This window comes from Schistocerca americana, chromosome 10 (genome assembly GCF_021461395.2).
Source record: "Schistocerca americana isolate TAMUIC-IGC-003095 chromosome 10, iqSchAmer2.1, whole genome shotgun sequence".
Lineage (NCBI taxonomy): Eukaryota > Metazoa > Arthropoda > Insecta > Orthoptera > Acrididae > Schistocerca > Schistocerca americana.
This window is the reverse complement of record NC_060128.1, coordinates 167,755,854-167,773,836: the sequence shown is the minus strand read 5'-3', so window position 1 is coordinate 167,773,836 and position 17,983 is coordinate 167,755,854. Positions and strand designations below refer to the sequence as shown.

General features: G+C 44.9%; 1 protein-coding gene across 1 annotated transcript in view; it reads left to right on the top strand.

Annotated features, from left to right (window-relative positions):
* LOC124552340 (synaptic vesicle glycoprotein 2A-like) overlaps positions 1 to 17,983 on the top strand; it is a 150,373-nt gene that overhangs the window by 28,264 nt on the left and 104,126 nt on the right. The window contains exons 5-6 of the mRNA XM_047126610.1: positions 1,909 to 2,030; positions 8,923 to 9,168. Coding sequence (XP_046982566.1) covers positions 1,909 to 2,030; positions 8,923 to 9,168 — 368 coding nt within the window. The remainder of the gene's footprint in view (positions 1 to 1,908; positions 2,031 to 8,922; positions 9,169 to 17,983) is intronic.

The window sequence follows — 17,983 nt, the reverse complement described above, 5'->3', positions numbered from 1 at the left end:
GAATGCTAAGTAAAACAAAAAGGCGAAATAAATTAATAGATCACTAGAGCTCTGGTGTTACAATCTGAACAGACATCATTCCGATGTAGAAATATGTCACACGGTTTCTTCTTGGCGCTGCGAGTTTTTTTCCATCGGTGTAGTTCGTAAGCTGTCCAAGCGCACGAGAGCCCGAAACAGAACAAGATGATTCACCAGAATGTCTAAGGGATCCAAAGCCAAGTTGTCCTGTAACGCAGTAGTCCAGTACGCACCAGAGTCCACATGCGATGACAGATTACCTCGGTGAGTCAGGCGGTGCCACTAGCCATTTGATGATCAGTTGTGCCGTTACACGGCTTTTTTTTCTCTCTCTTTCTTTATTGTTATTTCAATTCCTCACGAAGGGGTGGGCTGGCGGCAGATGAAAACGCAAACGCTGCACAAATTTAAAAGATTTCTCAAATACATAAAAATCCCCGTGGTGTGTGTGGCATATAGCATGCGTATGTGTGATTGTCTAACATTGTCTCTGTACTGGAAACGTCACACACGCAAATGATCAAAACGACCCTGCTACTGACAGCCTAAACCTAGGGAGTTCAATAAAACGAAGTATCGTGTTGTGGCTTTACTTCAGTTTAGCAAATCAAACCAATTATTTCTACCAGGATGCTGCTAAAATGAATCACAGTTTGTGTGCTGTAAATGATTTCTCCTCAAAATTACTTCATTGATTTACTTCAAAGTTCTTTGCCGATTTACTTCAATTTTCTATATTCAGATGAAACTGTGTACAGAATTAATGAAAAATTAAATACCTAACAAACGAAAAATATCGTGGTAAATTGATTGTAATTTCTATTGCGAAAATAAATTACAGGGGCAATACCAGTCTCGGACATAGTACTGTGAGACGCCACTAGATCACGGGACGAGCGAAAGATTGAGAATTTGACAGAAACATGATTGAAGACTCTTATTTATTGATTACTTGCCGTTGTTACACATTCCACATACGCTAAAATATATGTTAGGCGCGTTTCACAGTGATTTTAATTATTAAAATCTACAGTGCCACACAAATGCTAAGACGGGTCTTGGATACAGTACCAATAATAGTCACTAGATGGCGGGCCGATCAAAAGATCGAGCAGAACACGAGATTTCCCGAACTGTGAAGTAAATGGTTCAAACAGTTCGGGTCATGCTCGAACACAGCCCTACTTGAAACATTGTAAACTGAACTCAAACAATAGGAGATGAATTTTCCAAAAATACAATGAAATAAGTTGATAAATTGGTATGTCTTTTTTAAATAATTAGACATTTTCACCTGTGATGGCTAAATATGTATTTAAATTGCACGAAATATTAAAAAAAAAAAAAAACATAAAATATTTATTCATTGAGCACATTTTTAGAGTCAAAATATGTCTTGCAGAAATTTAAGCGACTGATGTGATAAAAGTATGTATTTTACCGTCAGATTTTAGCTACATTTTGCATTATAGGAATGTTTCATAGTTTGCAGTTTAAAACTAATAAAAGCATATTGTATGACGTAATTGTCATCAGTAATCAATTTTTTGAGATTTTTGAATATTTCCAAAAGTCAGAACCAGAAACCTATAACGTGAATTTTATGAATGGTGCAGGTGAAGACACGTTCATTCGTCACATTCTGTGGACACCCCGTGACCAAATTGCCCTTCGATTTAAAGCGATTGCAGTTTCCCATGCGGCTTGCATTCGCTATAAAGCATCAACAATGCGCACGGCCAATCATTTTGTGTGTCAGATATTAAAAACCCTGGGCAAAGCTGGACACTGCAGCTAGTTTAAAACAAAGTTATCTTCGTCGCTGAAGGAGAACGTTATACACACTTTCATCTGGGTGTTGTTGCTGTTTCTGTGTTTCATCTTCAGGATCTGCGGGCCTTCTGCCGTGACGTACGCCTACCTGGGGGAGTTCCACTCGGACAAGACGCGCACCCAGGCCATCGTCTACGTCTGCATCTTCCTCTCCATGGCGCTCCTCGTGGAACCAGGTGAGTTGCAGGTTCTGTCTAATGATAGGCCGCGTTACGATTCATTACTCCAGAGGAATACACGAAGTAAGTCACTATCAAAACGTGTTGTATAAACACTACATTTTCACACAACACCGATGGAGGGCATCAATATTAATTGATTCGCTCATTTTAACGATGTTCATTATGCTCACAGGCCAGTTCCGAGAAAATTTTTTAAATCGTAACTGTTGGTCTTAGGCAGCTTTGGGCCCAAGTTGCGAGGAGCGTAGGCAACTTTGAAGATTAATGCAACACATTTTTTTCTCGGTCAGTGTCGGTTGAAAAAACGCTAAATTTGTTGTGAGACGTCGTGGAATGTTCCTGCTTCCCGTATAGTTTCATGAAGTTCCAGTAGGTAGTGGAGCTATACATAGCCTTCAAAATGGCGTCCGTAACGGAGGTGCGTTCCAGGCAGAGAGCTGTAAGTGAGTTTCTTTCGGCGGAAAACCAGAACATCGCAGATATTCATAGGCGCATGCTGGATGTCGACGGGGACCTGGCAGTGAACAAAAGCACGGTGAGTCGTTATCCAAGGCGTCTGTCATCACCACTACAACGTCGCACAAACCTGTCCGATCTGCCGCGTGCCAGCCAGCCGCACATAGCTTTGACTGCTGCAATGCTGGAACGTGCGGACACTCTCACTCAAGGTGATAGACGGATCACAATCAGACAGCTCGCTGCTAAACGGGACGTCTCTGCTGGTAGTGCTGGCAAACTCGTCCACAAATTGGGGAACTCAAAAGTTTGCGCATGGACTCGCGACTTCCGACTTCAATTTCTCAGTCCAATGAGAGATGCACTCCGCAATACATGGTCGATGGGAATGTTACGGCTCCAATATCGACCAGTGGAGTGGCACCATGCAGGTATACAGGCGCGCACATACAGGTGACATAAGGCCGTCGCGCTGAACGGAGATTATGTGAAAAATAGGGTTTGTTGTCAAGAGTGGGGAATAAAATGGTTTGTTGGAATCCTGAATAAAGCCAACTGCTCCCAGAAAAAATGTGTGGCGTAACTTGTTGAACGCCCCTCGACAATACCTAAGCAGTCTGTTCCAGACACAGGTGTGTAGTGAAGCAAGTCTTCTGGTCCCATTTGTATATCTTAAAAGTTTTTTTCGGATTAAGCTGATACAACAGCTCCATATTTAGCTGTAATATACAACCGCTCCCTTGATAAAATATGGGCTCCTACAGACTGATTAACGTGCACTGCTGTCGTCAGTTCCTGATGCAGGATTTGATGTCCCAGTATGGCTATGGAGATGACTCTGAAGCCATGGGCAGCCCTGTTGTCATGGATACTGTGCACTCATAATATCTCTTTATGTTTCAGCACTTGTTCCATTTTGCCCGGGTTATGATTCTGTAGCTGTGGACAATCCCCTTACTGCGGATCACCATGTGCTCCTAGCGCCTCTTCCTGATTCATAACCTGTTATTCCAGGTTTGGCCTTGGCAGTGAATTCGCAGTTATCGTCAGCACTGTTGCTATGGATCACTGCTCACTTCTTGCACCTCTTGATAATCCAGGACATAAAAAATGACTTCATTCTGGAAATAATCCTTTAGCCTTTCGCTAAGCTATTTCTGCACGATAACTTTCCTTCCAGGAGCGTTAGTCCTCGAAGGGTATGCACGAAAGCTTATGTGAAGTTCCAAAAATAGGAGGGATGCGTTGGAGGAAGTAAAGCTGTGAAGGGCTTCCATGAGCCTACGCCTACATGCATACAGTTCAAACCGCTGTGAAGCACATAACAGAGGGAACTTCCATGTATAGAGTGTGAGAAGAATGTTTAAATGCATCTGTGCATGCTGCAATATAATTTAATCCTTTCCTCACAATCCCTGTGAGGGCTTTACATATGGGGTTGTAGCATACTCCTAGATTCACAATTTAAAGCTTGTTCTGAAATTTTATAAATCTTATTTACGCCAGTGACTGTAACACTTTCTTTATTTCCCGACTGCAATTTCGGCCTTAGGCCATTATCAAGTGAATATGTTATGGCTATTAGGCCATCTCAACCTAAAACGAGCTGACATAACATCTTCACTTGATAATGGCCTAAGGCCGAAATTGCAATCGTGAAATAAAGAAAGTGTTACAGTCACTGGCGTAAATATTATGTTTTTTATAAAATTCTACATGACTGTGGATCCCAAGTATAAAAAGTTATTTACTTGTTCTGGAGCTCTGAAAGTAAGCTTTCTCAGGATAGTTCATGTCTATCTTAAAGTGTCTGCCACTCTAGTTTTTTCGCTGTCCGTAACACTCCCCTATGTGCCAAATAAACCTGTCGCCATTCATGCTGCCCTTCTCTATAACCGTTCAATATCCTCGTACTGATACTATACTCATGAGCAATATCTACAATAGGTCGGTCGAGTTGTTCGTAAGCAGTCTCCTTTGTAGACCGATTATATTTCCCTAATATTCTACCACTAAACCCAAGTCTACAACCTGCTTTACCCGCTGCTTAGCCTATGCTATGGTTTCATTTCAAATCCTTCCCAGATGTTACACCATCGTAATTGTACATGTTGACCAGTTCCAGCTGTGATTCGTTGAAACTATAGAGATAGAATACTAAATCTTTTTAGACTTTTGAAGTGCACAGTTTTACATTTCTGAACATTTTAGGCAAGTTGCCATTCTTTGCATCACTTTGAAATCTTATTTCGATCCGATTGTATTCTTGTGCAGCTTTTCTCAGACATTACCTCACTATAAATAACGGCGCTATCTACCAAAAGTCTGAATTTGCTATTAATGATACCTACCAGTTCATTAACACAGAACATGAACAGTAATGCTTGCAACGCACTTGCCTGGCACACACACAGAGTTACTTCTACATCTGTCAATGGCGGGAAACTTCCATCACTATAGGATTTCCCTCTGAGAGGTGGAAATTTGGGTCAAAGTCCTGGTCGAGTGCACGGTTTTAAGCTAGCGCTAAGTTTCAACTTCCAGGCTATGTGTTCCAGTCTTGGATTGTGGGACTATTCCACAGCCATGAGCAACCTAGCTGCTGTGAATCCCTGTATACTCATGGCGTCGCTTCCAGATCGAGGACGTAGCGTTGTAGGATTGGCTTGGAAGTTGTGAAACAACTCAGTTCACTTAAGAAAGCCAAGTCTTCCAGTCCAGATGGTATACCTACAAGGTTCCTCTCAGAGTGTGCAGAAACAATAGTGCCTTTCTTAGCCATCATATATAACCACTCACTTGACGAAAGGTCTGTTCCTAAAGACTGGAAAGTAGAACAGGTCACACCAATATTCAAGAAGGGGAAATAGGAGTAACCCTTTGAATTACAGACCCGTATCACTGTCCTCAATTTGCAGTAGGATTTTGGAGCATATACTGTACTCGAACATTATGAATCACCTTGAAAAAAATGACTTATTGATACATAACCAGCAGGGACTCAAAAAACTTTTTTGTGCAACATAGCTTTATTTCCATGAAGTAATGAGTGCTGTCGACAAGGGATCTCAGATCGATTCCATAATCCTAGATTTCCAGAAGGCTTTTGATACCGTTCCTCACAAGCTACTATTAATCAAATTGCGTGCATATGGAGTATCGTCTCAGTTGTGTGGATTCGTGATTTCCTCTCAGAGAGGTCAGAGTTTGTAGTGATGGACGGTAAATCATCGAGTAGAACAAAAGTAATGTCTGGCGTTCCGCAAGGTAGTGTCATAGGCCCTCTGCTACTCCTGATTTATATAAATGATCTAGGTGATAATCTGAGCAGCCCCCTTAAATTGTTTGCAGATGACGCTGTAATTTACCGTCTAGTAAAATTATCATACGATCAATTCCAATTACAAGATGATCTAGAGAGAATTTCTGTATGGTGCGAAAAGTGGCAATTAGCACTAAACAAAGAAAAGTGGGAGGTCATCCACATGGGTACTAAAAGAAATCCGATACATTTTGGGTGTACAATAAATTGCACAAACCTAAGGGCTGTGAATTCGACTAAATGCCTAGGAATTACAATTAGGAGCAACTTAAATTGTAAAGACCACATAGATAATATTGTGGGGAGGGCGAAACAAAGACTGCGCTTTGTTGGCGGTCCCATTAAAGAGGCAGCCTACACTACAGTTGTCCTTCCTCTGCTGGAATATTGCTGCGCGGTATGGGATCCTTACCAGGTAGGATTGACAGAGGACATCGAAACAGTGCAAAGAAGGGCAGCTCGTTTCGTGTTATCGCGCAATAGGCGTGAGAGTGTCACTGATATGATACGCGAGTTGGGGTGGCAGTCACTGAAACAAAGGCGGTCTTCTTGGCGGTGAGATCTATTTACGAAGTTTCAATCACCAACTTTCTCTTCCGATTGCGTAAATATTTTGTTGACACCCACGTACGTAGGGAGAAATGATCATCATAATAAAGTAAGAGAAAGAGCTTTAACGGAAAGATTTAGGTTTTCCTTTTTCCCACGCGCCATTCGAGAGTGGAATGGTACAGAAGTAGTATGAAAATGGTTCGATGAACCCTCTGCCAGGCACTTAAGTGTGAATTGCAGAGTAACCATGTAGATGTAGATGTAGATGATTCTGCACAGGTGGGCAGCTGTTCACGGTTTGGACTCAAGATCCAGGAATTAATGTTGTAGAACTGGATTTGGCGGTGGTTCCACAGCCGTGTGTAACCTCACAGCCATACGGCACTTCATGTTGATGATTTCTCTTGCAATACGGGAACCTGCTGTTCGAAAACATTTCCAACTTACAGATGGACATAGTCAGCTACACCCCACGATGGTTCTACTGTGCCCCTGCCTCAAGTAAGCCACCAAAGACTGACGGAGATATCTTACATTCCACAATATCGCAGATGATGGGAGAGATGCCATAAGTGCATGGTGATCCACAGTAGTGGGGCTGCCCTCATAAAGTGGAAGCGGCGCCAAGTCAATCACATCAAAATTATCCGGACACCCCCAAAAACATGTTTTTTTTTTATTAGATGCATTGCGCTGCCACCTACTGCCAGGTACTCCATATCAGCTGCCTCAGTAGTCATTAGACATCGTGACAGAGCAGAATGGTGCGCTCCACGGAACTCACGGACTTGGAACGTGATCAGGTGATTGGGTGTCACTGTGTCATACGTCTGTACGCGAGATTTCCACACTCCTAAACATCCCTAGGTCCACTATTTCCGATGTGATAGTGAAGCGGAAAAGTGAAGGGACACGTACAGCACAAAAGCGTACAGGCCGACCTCGTCTGTTGACTAACAGAGACTTCCGACAGTTGAAGAGGGTCGTAATGTGTAATATGCAGAAATCTATCCAGACCATCACACACGAATTCCAAACTGTATCAGGGTCCACTGCAAGTACTATGACATTTAGGCAGGAGGTAAGAAAACTTGGATTTCATGGTCGAGCAGCTGCTCATAAGCCACACATAGCAGTAAGTGTCAAACGACGCCTAGGTTGGTGGAAGGATTGTGAACATAGGATGATTGAACAGTGGAAAAACGTTGTGTGGAGTGACGAATCACGATACATAATGTGGCGATCCGATGGCAGGGTGTGGTTATTGTGAATGCCCAGTGAACGTCATCTGCCAACACGTGTAGTGCCAACAGTAAAATTCGGAGTTGGTGGTGTTATGGTGTGGTCGTGTTTTTCATGGATGGGGCTGCACCCCTTGTTGTTTTGCGTGGCACTATCACAGCAGAAGCCTACATTGATGCTTTAAGCACCTTCTTGCTTCCCACTGGCGACTGCATCTTTAACACCATCAAACACCCGTTCATAATTCACGGCCTGTGGCACTGGTTACATGACAATAACATCCCTGTAATGGACTGGCCTGCACAGAATCCTGACCTGAATCCTATAGAAAACCTTTGGGATGTTTTGGAACGCCGACTTTGTGCCAGACCTCACCGACCGACATCGATACCTGTCCTCAGTGCAGCACTGCATGAAGAATGGGCTGCCATTCCCCAAGAAACCTTCAGCACCCGATTGAACATATGCCTGCGAGAGTGAAAGCTGTCATCAAGGCTAAGGATGGGCCAACACCATATTGAATTCCAGCGTTAAAACTGCAACTCCCAGTACCAATTTATGATCCAGTACTTGGCGTTTCAGGACTGGCTTGGGTGTTGATTCTGCAGAACATAGGATCGTCAACTACTGTGAGTCACCATCTGCTTCTGGGTCTCTTCCTGATCCAGAGTTCAGTGTTTCAGGACTGGTTTGGTCGGTGTATCTGGAACTCTTGGCACCTCTTACTGATCCAGAATTTGACGTTTCAGAACTGGCTTGTGCAGTGATTCTGCAGAACGGCAGCCCAACTTCTGTGAATTACTGTCTGCTCATGGGGCTTCTTCCCGGTATATCGAGATTGCATTGATTGGTAATCACACATCTCCTGGCACCTTTTCTCAGTCCAGGGCTTGACATTTCAGGACGGGCTTGGAGGGTTATTCTGCACAACATGGACGTCTCAACTGCCATGAATCACCCTCACACCTGAGGGCTGTTTCTGATCGAGGACTGGCTTTATGAGCGTATCAGTCGCTCATGTCTCCACTTACTAATCAAGACTTGACTTTTCAGGACTGGCTTGGATGGTGATTCAGCAGAACATGGACAGCCCAGCTGCTGTGAATCACTATCTACTCTTCTGGTCTCTTTCTGATCCAAGGCTATTTCATCATTGGCTTGGTCTCTGTATGTCCAGCTCCTGGCACCTGTACCTGATACACTGTGTGCTCATGTCACCTCTTCCTGGTCCAGAGCTGAGTGTTGAAGGATTGGCTTGGTCAGTGTGTTTGCAAATCCCAGAACCTCTTCCTGATCCAGTACTCGACGTTTCAGGACTGGCTTGGGCGGTGATTCCTCAGCCCTGGGCTGCCCCGCTGCCTTGGATCACGATGCGGTCCTGGAGGGTTTTCCTGATCCTGGGCGCTGTTCCCAGCGCCGCCACCTTCCTGGGGCTGTGGCTGCTGCTGCCGGAAAGCCCCAAGTTCCTGCTCGCTGTCGGCAGGCACGACGAAGCGCTCGACGTCCTGCGCAAGATGTTCGCCACCAACAGCGGCCTCCCACCGGACAAGTACCCAGTGAGCCAAACTAAAACCACCTTCCTTGCTTCAGCATTACTTGGCGTCCTTAGGAGCCAAGCGTTTCAACACGGGTCTGCACTTTCTAGACACCTAACTGTTGCACAGCTTGTTTCTCAGGATTCCATACCTCAAACGGAAAAATTATAGCATCGTTGTTTTCCGCATGTCTGCCTGCCTGTCTGCCCGCCTGTCGTCTGTCTGCCCAGAATCCTTTTTCTCAGGCAATCAGGTTGAAATTTATGGCCGCGCGGGATTAGCCGAGCGGTCTCAGGCGCTGCAGTCCTGGACTGTGCAACTGGTCCCGGCGGAGGTTCGAGTCCTCCCTCGGGTATTGAAGCATCCCCAACTCTCTTGTGGTTCCCTTTTTAGGTACTCCACGTCGACGTCTGCTCGTAGATACGTATCGTCGGTAGGTTTTCCAGCTTTACTTCCCGACGTGACAGCGACGACTCTCCGATGAGGTGCGGGCCTTGTGTTTTGCTATTACTGCGAGTCTTGTAAATATCGCTTTTATTTAGTAATTAGTCCTGCTAAAACTCTCCCCTTTCATGATTAAGACAGCCCGCGCCACTTTTCGGCGGGATTGGGGCTGTCAAAGAGTCACAAAAGTTCATATTAAGCAGTCCGTAAAACAGTAAACGTTCACTTCAGTTAGCGTGTTAGTTAATGCCTACGCTTTCCGCTAGATGGCGCTGACTTACTGCAGAATAGCTTTGGTTCCGAAAAACCTTCACTGATTAGTACTAGGTAAATGAAATAAGTACAACACACTTGTATTTCACTTTCACTCTGTATTCAAGGATTAAGATGGTGATGGGTGATGGTCTATTTAAAAGGTTCCTAGCCTGGAGGAATCTAAATAGTCCAGAAATGCCGATATGCACGCGCTCTAAGTCCAGATTCGCAACTAACGGCACACGACACTTTCAAAAGTCCACACGTTAATATCTGAATAAGGCACCTCTGAATTCACTCGCATCAGCAGATAATTTGAGTTTCTGCCGTCTCTATGTCCGTAAAGTTCCAATTTAGCACTAAAGTCCTAAAATCCCCTTAATACTCCGTTGCTACCAACAGTCAGAGATCGTACACTGCATCACTTTTAATCTCCGCAACATTCTAACAGTTTATCGTGAATCTTAGCACAATAAAGTCCAATCTAATTATTGTCTCCTGACTGACACGGGTTCCCCGCCCTTTAACGAAACAATCAAGGAAAAAAGGCCGCAATAATGACTATCAGGCCTTTTTATCGGTTTTTCATCACAAGAGTTTAACATCACTGCCTTCTCCATGACGGAGCTTCCGTGGATTAAACTACTTGCTGATATACTATAATTTTGATCTGCAATTACCGAACTCTGTTACCACACTATTTTCCCCTCTAAAAATTCTATTCTTAATTTTAAATTATTCTTTCTATAGCTTTTATCACTGCAAACTGAACCGGGGTGTTACAGCATGGATGTGTGTGTTTGTTTGTCCTTAGGATAATTTCGGTTAAGTAGTGTGTAAGCTTAGGGACTAATCACATCAGCAGTTAAGTCCCATAAGATTTCACACAGATTTTATTTATGCCACATGCTAAGGTCTACGGTTCCTAGGTGATGTAAAAAATTTATACTTCCAAGTCAATCCAGTCAACAGATACGGCGATTTATGTCGCATATTTTGATATTCGCAAATACATTCATTGAAACGTTCAGCTAGAGTCATGAAATTTGGAAAGATGCAAGGTTTCACTGTACAAGTACAGGAAAAACTTCTAAAATAGTTAAATTGTAATTATAAGCATATAAAATTTCTACTCTTTTAAGATCCAAGTCGTAAGAAGGACGCTTTCGATGAACTACGAGCGATTAGCAAAGTATCCGGAAAAAAGTGTAAAGTAATGAATTTTATGTTAACCTTATGTTATGCGTATTTATTTGTTGTACAGGGTGACCCAAAGGTTCGATAACAAAATGGTTCAAATGGCTCTGAGCACTATGGGACTTAACAGCTGAGGTCATCAGTCCCCTAGAACTTAGAACTACTTACACCTAACTAACCTAAGGACATCACACACATCCATGCTTGAGGCAGGATTCGAACCTGCGACCGTATCGGTCGCGCGGTTCCAGACTGAAGCGTCTAAAACCGCTCGGCCACACCGGCCGGCTGGTTCGATAACATTTGAAAAGGCATTAATTCACGTAATAACGCAGGTAGAGAGACAAAACTTGACAATCGTTTCTGAAATGACTTGGGGTTTTATTGAAATCAAAAAACGAGTGCAAAAACCGGCCAACAGATGGCGCTGGACAGCAACATGACAATCACGCAGCATGAGAATAGTGCATAGAGTGAGCTGCAATGAGAGGGGGAATTGAGAGGCGGCAGCAATCGCGGCATGTTCACTTTACATCTACATCTACAACTTCATAGATACTCCGCAATCCAGAGTACAGTGCATGGCGGAGGGTACCATGTACCACAACATGTAGTTTCCTTTTCCACTCGCAAATGGAGCGAGAGAAAAACGACCGCCTGTATGGCTCCGTATGAGGACCGATTTATTGTATATTATCTTGGTGGCCCTTACCCCCAATGTATATTGACGGCAGTACAATCGTTCTGCAGTCAGCTACAAATGCAGTGCTCCAAACTGTCTCCATAGTGTATCTCGAAAAGAACGTCGCCTTCCCTACAGGGTTTCCCATTTGAGTTCCCGAAGCATCTCCATAACACTTACGTTTTGTTCGAACCTACCCGCAATAAATCTAGCACCCCGCTTCTAAATTGCTTCGAAGTCTTCCTTCAATATGCCTTGGTACGGGCCCCAAACACTGGAGCAGTACTCAAGAATAGGTTGCGCCAGCGTCCTATATGCGGTCTAACCGAAGTCGATCGTTCGCCGTCCCCTACCAAAGTTCTCACGTGCTCGTTCCAGCAGTCCGGAACCGCGCGACCGCTACGGTCGCAGGTTCGAATCCTGCCTCGGGCATGGACGTGTGTGATGTACTTAGGTTAGTTGGTTTTAAGCAGTTCTAAGTTCTAGGGGACTGATGACCACAGCTGTTAAGTCCCATAGTGCTCAGAGCCATTTGAACATGCTCGTTCCATCTGATATCGCTTTGCAACGTTACGCATAGATATTTAAACGACTTGACTGTATCAAGCAGGACGCCAGTAATCCTGTATCCGAACATGACAGATCTGATCTTCCTACTCATCCGCATTGTCTTATATTTTTCCACATTTAGGACTAGCTAGGGTCATTCGTCACAGCAACTGGAAACTTTGTCTAAGTTGTCTTCTGTTTTCCTAAAGTCAGTCAACTTCGACACCTTATCGTTACCACGGCATCATCAACAAACAAATGCAGACTGCTGCTCACCCTGTCTGCCAGGTCATTTATGTATATAGAACAACAGCGGTCCTATCACACTTCCCTGGGGCACACCTGAAGGTACCCTTGTCTCTGATGAACACTCGCCGTGGAGGACAACATACTTGGTTCTATTATTTGAGAAGTCTTGAGCCGCTCGCATGTCTGTGAACGTATTCCATATGCTCGTACCTTTGTTGACAGTTTGCAATAGACCACCTTGTCAAAAGCTTTCCGAAAATCTAGAAATTTTGAATCTACCTGTTGCACTTCATCCGCAGTTCTCAGTGTATCATGTGAGAAAAGGGCAAGCTGAGTTGTACACGAGCGATGTTGAAACTTCCTGGCAGATTAAAACTGTGTGCCAGACCGAGACTCGAACTCGGGATCTTTGGCTTTCGCGGGCAAGTGCTCTACCATCTGAGCTACCCAAGCACGACTCACCCCCCCTCCTCACAGCTTTACTTCTGCCAGTACCTCGTCCCCTGCCTTCCAAACTTTACAGAAGCTCTCCTGCGAGAGCCCACCACAAAAGGTAAGAAAATACACTTGGTTTTGTTAACTTTTTTTAATAACGTATTTTCTTAATAGGCAACTGATCATATAAAATGTAATAGTCAGTCACCCGGATGCAAACATTAAAAAAAAACTGATTAACCAGGTTTCGATAATTCTAAGACTATCTTCATCAGAATGTTAAAAGTTACCTAGAAAAATATATAAGGTATAAATAATACACATAAAATAGATAAATGTGTGAAAATTCTCAACTAAAACCAGAAAACTGAAATTACATGAAATCACATAACAACTTCAAAATTTCAGCACCAGTGCTCTCGTCAAATGACATGTTTGTGTTCCATGAGTCAAGAATAAAAATCATAATGAAAAATAACTCATGGAACACAAATATGTCATTTGACGAGAGCCCTGGTGCTGAAATTATAATGTCGTTAAGGGATTTCATGTATGTACAGTTTTCTGCTTTTAGTTGAGAATTTTCACATATTATCTACTTTATGTATATTATTTATACCTTATATATTTTTCAAGGTAACTTTTACCATTATGATGAAGATAGTCTTAGAACTACCGAAACCTGTTTAATGTGATTTTTAAAAAATGGTGTGTAACCGGTTGGCTGACTATTACATTTTATATAATTGCATACACGGTTGCTGAGCCCACAGTCGAAAAATGTTTAAAATATCAGGCAACTGATCTATAAATAGGGTCCAGAAGCTAAATATCTCTTTTAGCGCAATCCTAGCTATACCAGCGCATTTTCCGTAATTTGCACACAGAGATGTGCAGGCCGTATTTCCACAATAAACTTAAAAATGTAAATTTCGTTAATTGTCATTGACTTTTATTCACTACATGCGCTTTAAAGATGTACATTGAGGCGAAAAAGTCATGGGACAACAGTATCCACATATACAGATGGCTATATTACAGCGTACATATAGTATACAAATAAAACGGTAGTGTATTGAAGTAGTCTTTTGTACTCAAGTGATTCACGTGAAAAGGTTTCCGGCGCGATTATGGCCACACGACGGCAGTTCAGAGACTCTGAACGCGGAGTAGTAGTTGGAGCTAGAAGCATGGTACTTTTCGTTTCGGAAATTGTTACGAAATTCAGTATTCCGAGATCCACAGTGTCGACAGTGTGCCGAGAATACTAAACTTCAGGCATTACCTCCCACACAGTCGAAGCAGTGGCTGACGGCCTTCACTTAACGACCGTCAGCAGCGGTTTTTGCTTAGACATGCCAGTGCTAACAGACAAGCAACATTTCGGGAAACAACCGCAGAAATCGAGGCGGGACATGAGATGAAATCTGGCTTTACTGGGCTATGGCAGCAGACGAACGACCCGAGTGCCCATGCCAACAGAACGACGTCGCCTGCAGGGTTTGTCACGTTAATGTATAACTACATTATTTGTACCAATGCTCCCATACTGTTGTAACGGAGTGTTAATTTCCTTCCTTTTTCATTGTTATTCTGCCTAAGGACGTTATTAATACTGATAATTTACACGTTGCCTTTGTACGCCAATTGCCACATGTTTCTCGGCGCGAGCACCACCTGCCCTGTTTTCAGAGTAACTACGCTCGCCGATTACACCAGTCGGTTGTGAGCTCTGCAAGCTCCATCAGCTATTTTATATTAACGTGACAAACCCTAATTCTAGGGCTATATTTTATTTTTGACACATGGATCTATTCCGACAATTGTAAAAACGGCGATGGTACATTAGTCCTTACTAATGTAAAATTGTAAGTACCAGTCGTCGTTATCATACCTCTGTAATGCAAGAGTTCTCTAATTTGTCTTAAAATTTATTCTTGGCTTATAAGTTTCATACTTTTCTTATGTAAGCTATGATGTTCATTGACCTTAGGTTACCTTCTGAAGAAGACAAATTTATATTTGTCAAAGCCTAGGTAAAGAATTTCTTTATCCATTGCAACTGGTCGGCTGTTTATAATTTTATTTTAAGAAAATATTTCTTTTTTTAAATTTAAAACCATATCTATGAAAACTAGTATTTCACTTCTCTGTTGAATGTAAAGAAATATGTATTAGGGAATGAAAGTTTCTATGGAAATCTCACCTCAGGAACGCAAAAGTAATCATGATTACTCAAAACCTTGAGCTCTAGCAACCAGAATCGCTTTATGGTCAGAAGTACATTCGGAAAAGACCATGCTTCAGTAGCCTCACGTAGCGTGAAAAGTTTAGATTTACAGTTTGTCAACAACATAAAATTTCGGTTAAAGAGAGAAAGAATTCTTTGCAGTCCGTACAGTCTACTCGAGTGAAGCAGCGGGCGCTAACTTAGAAATAATATAGAGAAGCAACTAAGAATTAACAGAAAACATGCAAGTTTGTGTGTGCATGTGTGTATGCGAGTGTTTATTCAAATGACGCGTTGAAGTCAGCAGACTATGACTGATAAAGAAATTACCAATGGAAAATAACGAGTAGTGAAATGCAAACGAAGCTAAAGGTAACGACGCAATTTGTTGCATCATATATCGATTACGATCTCACATGAGTGACTAACATAACGTATAACGTTCACTGCCCCGTCAAATGCCGCATTTTTAGTGTTTACATGGCACTCACTAGAACTGCCTTACTACCCAATATTAGCGCCGTTGCATTAAAAGCCAAGTAATTCGCACTAACACCGCTGTGTGACGCTAACTGTACATCCGAGCTACGACGACAAGAAAATTATATCAGTGAGCTCACATAATGTAACTGCAGATATTATTTCATAATGAATCACTTAAAGCCTTAATAGGTACGTGTCTCAGATTCCCCGGGAATGTGTTAAGTTATTATCGATCACGAAATTAATCTGTGCCCATTCAGTTGGCGTCAGCTGTCGCTTATATAAACTTAATTTCATTAATGCTTACCGCCATCTAGAGGGTTGGATCCCCTCCTTCGAAAGCGTCAGATTGCAAAGCCTGGGCTACTCTCAGGGTGGAATCTCCGTCTTCGAAGATTGTGTGTGTGTGTCTGTCTGTCTGCCCGCTGCTGTCGCTGTTCGTTCGTTCGTTCGTTCGTTCGTTCGTCCGTCCGTCCGCCTGCTGGCTGTCCATCGTCGTCGTCGTAACCGCTGCCGCTGCCGCCGCCGCCGCCGCCGCCGCCGCCTCCTGCTGTTCGTCCGCCTGTTCGCCGCCGACGCCGACGCCGACGCCGACGCCGACGCCGCCTGCTGTTCGCCGCTGCCCATCGCCGACGCCGACGCCGACGCCGCCTGCTGCACGTCCGTCTGTCCGTCGCCGTTCGTCTGCAATGAGTACTCCCACCTCCACCGTCATCTACACCTCCCCCTCCCCCTCTCCCACAGTCACTTCCTGGAGTGCCGCCTCTGGCCTCCCTCCTTCCACCTCCCCTTCCCTTCCTCCACTTACCCACCCCCCTATCTCCTCCCCTGCTGTATACCCACACCTCTACACCCTTCCTCCAGCCTCCACACCCTCAACAGCTCCCACTACTACCCCCGCCCTCACGTACGCCTCTGTTGCCGCCTCTGCTGCCGCCCCTCAGGTGGTTGGCTTCCCCTCTCTCACCGACCCCGTCGCTTCGTCTTCTGCATCTCCCGCACGCATCACGTTGCGCCGAGCCACCATCGCCACCACTGAACCAGCTGCTTCTCCCGGTGCCTCCACTACGCCACAGGGATCTGCCACCCGCCACCTCCCTCTCCTCCCCGTCCCTCTCCCCTCCTCCCAGCCTCCAGTCTCCAAAAAACCCCAAAAGCGCGTCCTTACCGACTCTGCTCCCGCCACTTCCCACAAAAAATCAACGCCACCTCCCCCTCCCCCTCCCCCTGCCGTCACCATGGACACCACCCCTCCTCCTGCCACCCCTACCTTGGCCCCCACCCTCCACACCTTTGTCCTGTCCACTCCCGATCCTAAGTTCCTCGACGCTCGTACCCTCACCAAGGAAATACGAAAGTACTTACCTGGTGCTCCCATCTCCCAACTCATTCCCCGCAGGGACTCAGTCCTTATCAAGTCCCCATCCCCATCCTTTCACACAGACCTCCTGCGAAAACTCCCACGGGTTATGTTTGGCCCCCACGCCTCTCTGACACCCTTCCTTTCCGCTTCCACTCCTCGTCAGCCCCAGCCTCCCCGTCGCCCCCCCACCTACACCGCTGTGATCACCAAGCTCAGCCCGGTGATCACAGAGGATGAAGTGTTGGTAGAATTGAACTCCCACCCGGACTTGGACATCCGCTCTGCTCGCCGTATCCACAATGCCTCTGGTCCCACCTACCTCATGCGGGTATTCTCAGAGTCCGCCCCGTCCATAGACCATCTCCTCACCCAGGGTGCCCTGATATACCACCGTCGCCACCCTGTTGAATCCTCCAAATCCCCTCCCCAATCCTACCGTTGCCAACGGTGCCTGATGTACAATGACCACCTGACTCCCAACTGCAAAAACCCCCCCACCTGTCCCCATTGCAAGGCCTCCCACTTTCTCAAGAACTGCCCCAACCTCGCTGCTCCTCCTTCCTGTAATACCTGCAATGGCCCCCATCCCACATACTCCTACAAGTGTAAAGCTAAACCCCCTCCAGCCACCCCTGAACTTACAGTCCCAGTTCGTCCCGTCGATCCTCCTGTCCATCCTAACAATTCCCTCCGTCCACCCCCCACGGCCGAGGACATCATCCGGTTCATTACCGTTGTACTCCAAAACATTCACCCTTTTCAGCGCCCGCACACCTTCCAACAAATATCCCTTGCTGCTCGCTCTGTGTTCCACCTGAACACCTTCGCCACTTACTCCCACAACCAAGCCCACTTCACCTTCACCCGCCTCGACACCCTAGTTTAAGTCTCTTCCCTTCCCTCTCTTCCCCCCCTCCTTCCCGTCATGGCGCGGCACGAGTCTCGCATCCTCT